This window comes from Indicator indicator, chromosome 27 (assembly GCF_027791375.1).
Source record: "Indicator indicator isolate 239-I01 chromosome 27, UM_Iind_1.1, whole genome shotgun sequence".
Taxonomy (NCBI): domain Eukaryota; kingdom Metazoa; phylum Chordata; class Aves; order Piciformes; family Indicatoridae; genus Indicator; species Indicator indicator.
In genome coordinates, this window is record NC_072036.1 from 11,406,163 (window position 1) to 11,415,924 (window position 9,762).

The 9,762-nt window shown below is 45.6% G+C and overlaps 1 protein-coding gene across 1 annotated transcript in view; it reads right to left on the bottom strand.

Annotated features, from left to right (window-relative positions):
• Nucleotides 1–6,749, bottom strand: part of CRYBG1 (crystallin beta-gamma domain containing 1) — a 41,895-nt gene extending 35,146 nt beyond the window's left edge. Inside the window, exons 1-2 of the mRNA XM_054393147.1 lie at nt 5,290–6,749; nt 339–389 (exon numbers count right to left, since the gene is read on the bottom strand). Of these exons, the coding sequence (XP_054249122.1) occupies nt 339–389; nt 5,290–6,041 (803 nt within the window). The 5' untranslated portion in view covers nt 6,042–6,749. The remainder of the gene's footprint in view (nt 1–338; nt 390–5,289) is intronic.
• Nucleotides 6,750–9,762: the final 3,013 nt, after the last annotated feature.

Sequence of the window (9,762 nt, forward strand, 5' to 3'; positions counted from 1 at the left end):
AGGCACTCTCAGTTGCAATTTTGGAATCTCAAAACCAATTGACTAAAAAAAAAAAAAAAAAAGAGTAACTATAGGAACAACAAAAAAAATGTGACTTTAAGTAAGGAGAATACGTTTCAAATGTGTATGTAATTGTTTAATGTTGTGCAAAACAAAAAACACTGCAGCCTACAGCATCTCCAGTTGAGGCAGAGAACCTACCTACTTATGACTGACAGACAATAAAATTTAGTAGTGAACAGGTAGAATGAATTATATGCATGCAATTCCCTACAGAGTTTAGGAAACAAATCCTAATTCATTAAGGTGATAATGAGTTGGTTAACATTTGAATACACTTTTCCAACAAGTTTTGAAGACATCTGCCCAGGTTCTTTGTAGCCCTTCCACTGCAGAAGCAATCTTAAATGGAGTGAGAAACCTCTTCTGGCCTCATTAGCGCTGGTGGAAAAGGTAACTGCTCCCAGTCACTGCATCACCACCTTGCCAAAGGAACACTGTGCAAGGGCTCTGCCACTTCCTACAAGGGAATATCAGCTCATAATTTAAATTGTGTGCACTAACCCCGCTGATTTTACAGGCAAACACAGAAATTTCTCCGTCAGAGTGGGAGAGTGCACAGTACGCAGCACACAGTACTCATGTACAGTGGCGGAAGGCTGATGATGTGTAACTCAGAGTTTTAAGCCTCCTTCCTCTCTTCTTTTCCTCCAAGAAAATTCTTTTGTCCATGTCACTTGCTACTGCAGGAAGAGTATGAATTGCTGTGAAGATGCAGGGCACACATCTTCAAAATGTCTCAGACAGATATAAGGAGCATCAAGGAGTTCACCATCACCTCAAAGACAGATCTGTTCTCCAAAGAGGGATCTGGAAATGCTCAGCAGTAGGAGAACAGGCAGAGACTGCACTATGTGAAAGCTGAGGATGGTGGGAGAAAAAAGAAACTAGCTTACAGAAAGAATCTCCAGGACCTCAAATGCTCTTGCAACCAATGGATGGTTCTGGTATTTAAGTGATTTCTTCTTTTTCTTTAGCCTACACAGGCTAGGTTCCCTGAACTCTCAGCTCTTCATCTCAAAAAAGAAGTATGAGGTACAAATGAGTTAACATAACCCAAACCTGAGATCACTCCTTTCTCCTCTTCCTCAAGAGATCCATCCCAAGTTAAAAAAGTAAGTGGTACTAACTTAAGACCCTCCACTGCACAAGCCTCTTGGGGAAAGGATGAGAAACAAACTTAGTGAAATAACAGAAGGAGCTCACAGTCTGTGAGAACCCATATGGAAAGCAACCATTAAAAGTCACTTCTCAGAGAAGACTTCTCAAGAGTGTTCACTGTAGCTACACCAACCTGCTCACATGGGTTCACAACTGGAAGGCTCTTATGAAGAGCATATGATCAATAAAAAAAGGGACCAATGAAGTTGAAAATGACTGGCCACACTTCAGATAGGTGCTAAGGAAACACACTTGGAAAACTTAAGTCTAGAAACAATGTTCCTTCCCTGCCTTCCTCCTTTCAGGAATAATATCAAACAGCATACAATTAAATATAATTAGATGTGACTTTTCATTTGCAACACAACTGTTTTCCCTAAACTTTTCAAATTCTATTCTTTTTCTTCTTGGCAAATGAATGTAAGTTGGAAGGGGCCTCTAAGGGGCAGCTAGTCCAACTGCCTGCTCGAAACAGGGACAGCTTCAAAGTTAGATCAAGTTCTTGAAGGCTTTGGCTGACCAAGCTCCAAGTACCTCCAAGGGTACGGATTTCACAACCTTACTAGGAGAGCACTTCAGCAGGTCAGCCACTCTCACTGTGATTTATTTTTGGCTTTCTATCTGACTGAAACATCAGTGCTGTGACATGTAACCATGTCCACTATCCCTTCATTGTACACCTCAGGGACCAGTCGGGCTCTGCCTTCTCTATAATACCTCTGTAGGTAGCAAGAGATGACTGAGGTCTACCCATGTCCTTCCCTTCTTTTAGTGACCAAATCCAGCTGCTTCAGCTTCTCCTCATACACAGTATGCTCCAGTGTCATTACCTTCCTAACAGAGAAGGGAAGGGTACAACTTGGTATAACGCCCCAAAAACTGAATTTGCTGTTCACCAGGACCTTTCAAGTTCCTTTCTGATCAGAAAAGGGTACTTATCATCCCCTTCTACCTGCACTTGCATGAAGTATTGCTAATGGCTTAGTTAACAGACTAATTTCTACATCATCCTTTCATCAGTCTGTCACTTGCACTGCTATGAAATGCACTACTGCATTTCAACATAGCACAATACAATCCATCTCTCCTTGTATGCTTTGATACAACCCAGTTTAATGGTTAACACTGCTAAGTTACCAGCCACACCTAAAATCTCTTCTAAATGAACAGCTAATACCTCAAAGGTGTAATTTCAAACTTTGCAAATTTAGGCAGAAACAACTATTTCAGCACTTGACATTCTGCAATTATTTTTTTTTTTTTGCAAATCAACAGCAGCAGCAAACCAGCTGAGACCAAAGAACAGCAGAAAGGTCAGCTGGGGCTCCATCCATGCCAGCTCAAACTGATCTGTTCATTACACCTTTTTCCACACTAAGAAATACTGGGTTTAAATATAGCTGAAAGATGTGTCTCTCTGCAAGAACTGAGTTTCTAAGCTAGTTTAAAAGGAGCATATGTTGTTTGAGTATCCTCTGAGCCTCCCCTCTAGTATGAGGGAAGATGGATTCACCCAACAGTACAAAAGCTTTCTTATGAACAGCCCGGTGTGGCTGATCCCTGCTACCCCTTGCTGCTCTGCAATGCCAAGAACAAGCAGGCACAAGAGAAATACCAATGCCCTCTTCAGCTAACACCTTGCAGCTAACCTGTGGAAGCAAGCAGTTAAACCTCTCCCAACAGAGTCATAAATGGAAGGTGAGTCACACAGTTGAAGCACGCTGTCCAAACGACCATGTCAACTGATGCCAAGAAAACACTGATGCCAAAACATCAGATTGAGGTGAGCAAAGAAAATGGCATGTTAACAGGGCAGAATAATTCAGTAAGTGGGCATAAATGCAAAGGTGAGTTCAAAACCATGTCTGAAAGCCAAATACAACAACTGAAGCCAAGTTTTCTGGTAAGCACATCAAAGTAACTGCTGCCTGTGGTTTTATTTGCTGATTAAGATGTACCATCAATCTCAGCTCAGACTCAAACCTGACAGGTTTGCCTTTCAAATCCCAGAAGCAACATATCCTCTGACTTCCAAGTTGCTCAGTGCACGGACACAAAACAAAGACAGCAAATCCTGTCATTACTTGCAGGGAAACAGCAAAACTGACACATTTTGAAGTTGTATCCAAAGAAATTTGATTCCCAGAATTGACACAATGTCATTATTTACAAGAGCCATTAGCCATTTTCATATGTGAATTGCTTTGATAATACAAAATCTGAAGTGAACCAGCCTGTGAGTAACCTGGAAGGGACTCAGATGAAGTCATCGAACAATAATTTTTTAACCTTTGAAAATAAAGGAGTTATCTGTTCTCTAGTTCAAAGCAATAACAAGAGGACAAACCCACACCTTCTAATTAATGGCACCATCTTTTCATTCCCCATTTTACAGAAGGTTTATATCTCACCTGTTCCCATGGACAAGTATGAATTATACCAGGTAACCTGACCCTATCAATTGGTCTGGCTAAAGAAATATTCTGGTATCCTGCAATGACAGCTATCAGATGCATCAGGAATATTGCAGGAACCTTGAAAGAACTTTGGGGACACCGCAGTCCCCACCCAGGGCTAAAGGTCCTGTAGCAGCAGATAAGGCCAAGACAGTGCCACACACCCCACAGAATCAGGTGAAACAGAACAGGCTGTTTATTAATTAAAACTACATCTGCCAGAAACGACATTTGGCTACTGCTTTGAGTACAGCAGAGGGCAATTTGCTGTGCAGCAAGCCAAGGAGATAGCCATAAAAATGAAACCTGACTATGCAAGCATTTCCAAGTTCATCATCACTAATGACTGAAACCAAGAAAAAAAAACCACCTAAGCCACCTTTCCTTTGAAGTTGTGAAGATGCAGAAGTTTAGAGTTTCAGATATGTGAGCTATACTGTCAAATGGCAAGGTACCACCTTGCACAAAACTACAATTTAACTCTGAGGTGCTTTCAATTCAGTTATGAACAAATGAGATGCAGAATATTACTACTTTTGCAAAGGAAATGGTTTCTAATTCTCCTACGCTCCTCAGATACGGGAATCAGAAATGTTTTTCTTCAGCCATAACGCTGAACCTTCACACCCCTCTGTCACAGCTGAATGACAATTCTGAACACTTGTTGGGCCTCAGGTGGATCTATAGGATTGAATGTACTCTGACACTTATAAATGAATGTACCAGAATGAGGTAAGCAACAGCACTCAGCACATAGCTGTGACAACAAAACCACAGAAATGACGAGTGCAATAAAATGATTCACAGAACGTGATAGACTCCAGGAAATCAGACACTGGACTGGTACCAGTGATGACAGTGACTTTTATAAATGCATCCGCTTCTTTGTAATCCTAAGGCAAGCAGCACTGATTGCTTCAGTTTGACAGATAACTTCTTTGAGTGTAAACCCAAACCCTGCAAACTAATATATGCATAATTCTGCAAATGCCTGATGTTACTCACATGTATTAAAATTTACATGATTCATCCTGCACATCCTTACGAAAGCAACTATATGCATTCAAATTTCTGGGGTGGGATTTATCATATCATTTGAAGGATCAAGTTCCACATAGCATTCGAAGTTTCTCCATGAAATAATAGTAGACCTTACGTTGCTTCAAAGAGCAACTCTGGCACATTCCTCATTCAAAGATTTTCACATACAAAAAACCTTCAACCACATCCTCAGTTGGTTACAGATGGCACAGCTACATTAAAGGCATCGATAACTGAGCTAATCTGAGCAACAACCACTACTGATAGTAATGACAGAGTAGCTTTCACGTATGTTAAATTATTCCACACAATGGAACTGACATACTAAGAAATTCCCTATCCATGAAAAAAAAAAATGGAAAAAATAATTTTTTTTCTGACACATGCAAATGACAGTGTTTGCTATGTGGTAATTGTAATTATCATTTTTATGTTTTTAAAGGCAGTTCTTAATTGAAAGTGATCTACTGAGATAACAGGTGGGTAGCCAGGGTTGCTTTAGAATCCTAAAGAGAGATACAGGCAAAATTAGGGACCAGGAACAAAGTAAACTTAGTTTTATGTTACTTACAGGCTAATCTTTGTTGTGACTGTTCTGGAAGCATCCAAACTCTTCAGTTTCACACTGTCTAACTCAGAACTTGTTTGTCTCTCAGCTGACATGCACAGGTCTCCATTTTTAATCCCATCAGTACGCAAGAAAGCTCTTCCATCTGAACCATTACCATGCTTTGCTGCTTTAGTGTCATTTCTGCCTTCAGCAAATACCAAGGCAGTGTCTTCTGTCTTAGCAGCCAAGGAAGCTTTGGGAGACTCCAAGCTGTCTTCCCCAAAAGCCACAGGTATTGTTCCCCTTTCCACTGAAGTTCTTTTTGTCATTGGGTTACTCTCTGGTGATGCTAAAGGTTGCCTTTTTGAGGAGTAATCTTTCACCTGACCCTTCAGACCAGTAGGGGAAATGGGGACAGCATCTGATTGATTCTTTTTATATGATCTTCTTCTTGCAGGGGTTGTGTTTGAGTTTTGCTGCTTGCTTCTGTCAGCTTCAGTTTTAGATGCTCCTTTGTGAGCTGATGCAACTTTCACATCTTGATTATTACCTGAGGAAGAGGAATTCCTTTCAGGAGTCTGTTGAGGAGGCTTTGTTTTTCTTTCAGAACTTATTATCTTGTCTGAAAACACCTCAGAAGAGGCATCATCCTCAAAACCCGATTCTTCTCTTGCAGTAGTCTCAGTCTGGTTTCTCTCTCCATTTGGAATGTCACCAGACGACTGAGATTTTCTCCTTTTCCCAGATCTTTTATTAGCAGATTTTTTATCCATTGCGTCCGAGTCACTACAATTGTCTTCTGATGTAGCAGTCACAGATTCATTAAGGAGATTGTCTGTTTTTCTTAGATAGATATCAACTGTTAACACTCTAGCAGAATGTGTGTGCTCACACGCTGCAGATTCCAACTGGTATGGCAAATCCTTTGGTTTTGCATGCCCAGGCTCCTCAGACACCCACGTGCTTACAAGCTGCTTGTGGCTTAGGATACTCTTTTCTACGTCTTCGCTAGACAAATTTCTCAAGCTTTTTATGAAATCTGGAGTTGTGGAATTATTTATATCTGTGATGGATTCTTTCTCCAGTTCCAGGGTTTCTGCATTCAGGCTGCTTTCAAAGAAAGAATTCTTAATGGTTTCACTGCTGCCGCTCCAATCTGCTGACCACTCGCTGTCTGAAGAGACTCCCCTACTACTCCATTCTGAAATGGTGTCACGATACAGCTGTCCTCTTTCCCCACTGAAATTGTAGTCCTGTGCCTCAGAAACAGCACTGATGTTCCTCACTTGATTCTGCACCTGAGGAGCTTCGTGTCCTTCCTTTATGTGCCTGCAGTATATCGGCTGTGCTCTGTGAGGGGAAATTGACCTCTCCCCTTTCTGATGTGAAGTGTGTTCTAGTGAACTTTTGACATTTTTCCTTCTCCCTGTACCAAACAGATTTCCAAGTCTTTCCAAAACTGGTTTCTTTCTATTCTCTTCTCTGGAAGAATCTGGAAGGTGTGAGGTGGACTAAAAACAAACAAACAAATAAATATTTGGTTAATGTCAGAGTTATTTCTAGAGTAAGTTGTTTGTATTAACACCAACTCTAAATTGAAACAAAAACAAACAATCAATGGGAACAAAACAACTTACTAAACAATGCTTGCTCTCAAAAAAGAGCAAGAAAAACAAAACCCTCAAAACCAATCAAAATCCCAAGATCCTTCTGTATGTTTCTGCCTATTTTTGATTACAAGTACACTCACCTGGCGTTACACACAATGCTTTAAGTTGGAAGGGACCTTTTAAGGTCATCTAGTCCAAGCCCCTGCAGTGTCATCTTCAAGTAGAGCAGGTTGCTCAGAGCAACAAACAACCCAATGCTGTATGTCCCAAATGTCAAACTTTTGCACAATTCATTAACACCACCCAAAATAATACAGGAATGCATCCTGCTGTCTGAAAGCCTAGAGACAAACTACCTGGTTAAAATATTCTGTACGAAAACAGGAGTGGGGAATTAAACTTTTCGTTTGAGCTGAGTTTTGCCACTTGTGCGGATAAAGAAGACTTTCTTACATTTGATATTAATGATGGCCGATAAATACCTGGTTTGCGTTTTGGGCTTGAAAACCCAGAACTATAAAAGCCACTGCATCGCTCAAGGAGCCTTACTAGGTCAAATACCGTCCTGGATTACTCTTTACTGGTGAAGTTTTCCCTTACAACTGCTAATTAACATGGTAAACAGGAAACACGCAGCAGCACTGCCGACTATACATGCCTATTTGCATTTTAATACATTAGCACTTCTTACGTGCCGGTACGATGAATACTTGTTTTGAGATGCCTATTTCAAAACACTGCCAGGATTTCTTACCTTCGGCGGACCAGACCTCCCGACGGCAGCGGGACCCCTCGGCAGCACTGAGGCTGCTTCGGCACATTTGTAACTTATTTTATTAATTCCACCCCCCTCGCTGCTCGAGGGCAGGCCGGGCAGCGCCGAAACACCCGCGCCCTCCGTGCAGCCCCGCTGGGGCTGGCACCGCCGGGGTCGCGTCCCCCCTTGGGCCGGTGCCACCTCACCGCCCGCAGCTCCGCGCGTTACCGGGAAGGAGCCTCCCTCCACCCGGCGAGGCTGCCGCTGTCCTCCCCCGTCCCAGAACGGGACAAGCATCAAGAAGGAGCCGCGGCGGCCGTTACCCGCTTTACCTGACTTCTCCGCCCTACGAACGAGAAGCCCCTCCAGCAGCCCCGTCTCTCACCGCCTGGCCCGGCTCGGCGGTCCCGGAGCAGAACTGCCCCACACGCACCACACCGCTACCCGCGCCGCAGCCCCGGCGCCGGCTGTCTGGGCGCTCCGCCCAGGCCCGGCCCCGCAATGCCCCTCGGCCCGCCCCTCGCCACCGCCCCGGCCGCGGGCAGCGGCTGTACCTGGCCGGGCCACCTCCTTCGGATGCGGAGGGAGGTGCGGTGGCAGCAGCAGCGGTGCACCGGCCTTCAGCGAGGGCAAAGGCTGAGGGGCAGAAGGAAGTGAGTGCTCTCGGCCGTAGGAGGGGGCGGCGGCGGGCGAGTGGGCGCCGCATCCCCGTACGTGCCGCGGCGGCTTCCTCGTTATTGAGGGCAAAACGCCGCCGCGGGCCAAACCGACAAACTTTTGATGTCGAGGGCAAAACGCCAAGGGTTGAGGGCGGGCAGTTCGCGCCGCCACGACGGCAGGCAGCAATGAGAGCCACCAGGCATGAACCAGTGCCCGGACGGGGGAGGGGAACGGGGGTCGCGGCCGGGGGACACGTTCCCGAGAGCTGCGGGCGCACCGGCAGCCCACGGGCGCGGTCTTACCGCCGCCTGCGACGGCTGGAGGGCGGGTAGGGGAGGAGAGGGCGGCGGCCCGGTGTGCCGCGGAGGTGCCGAGTCCCAGCAAGGGCCCGGGAGTAGGCGTCGCTGTCCCCAGCCCCGCGGGCCCCGGCAAGCCCTGCCCGGGTAGGGGAGGCGTGCTGGGGCCGGCGCCGCCCGGCGGCTGGGGCCGTCGTGGTGGAGCTCAGCTCAGGGCCCTCCGGGGAAGATGAACCCTCATTTTCCACCCCGCAAGGCCAGGTGCGCCTGCCGCCTCGGCCACCTGCAGCCGGGGCCCCGGGGCAGGTGGCCGAGGCGGCTCCCCCTGGCTTGCCCCCGTCCCTCAGCTGAGACGGCGTGAGAATGATTCCGTGGCCTCATGGTGCCGGCGCTCTCCCCGGGCGCTCAATTAGTATTTAATGTTTGATGGATGCTAAACTAGTCCTCTTCTAATTAACCCTTAATTACTTCTATGAAGTGGAACAGCCTTGACAGGAAGGACCACGCAGGTCTCGCTTCGGCGCTTCTGAGGACCCTGTGCGGGGGTGGCAGAGACACCAGGTCAACCTGCCTGCGGCTGGCTGGGCGGTCCGGCCCGCAGCGTGTCTGGCCCTCGGGCTAGCGAAGAAAATATAAGCCTTTTTTTTTACATGGTCGCTTCCTCCTCCGGGTGAAAAAGTGCTAAGTTAGTTATTTCTGCTTCATCGACAGACGGACGTTTGGCTTCTGTTCTAAAAACTTCCCCAGACGGGAGTTGTGAAACATCGTTGCAGCTCTAGGAGAGCCCCAGAGCACCTCCTTGCTTGAAACTGTGTGCCCAAACCCATTAAAAAAATACAGAAAACAAACTGGGGAATACACAGAGCTAGCTCATCCTGCAACCAAACAGAAATGAATGAGGACCTTTCTCTTTGCTCACCTTCCTTATCTGTGTTACACAACTCATTACCACCACCTGAGTCTTTTCTCTACAAATAGTGCTCTTCCCCTAGCTGCTTTCAGATAGGCAGGTCTGATCATGACCTTGAGCTTAAGTTTTTTGGTTGTTGGGGTGGAATTTTTTAGAGATAGTGAAATAATCTGCAAATGAGAACCTTTGATACTGGTTTTTGTTTTGCTCCCCTTTTTCTCCCCTCCTTTCAGCAAGTAGAATCAAAACATTCAATTAAAT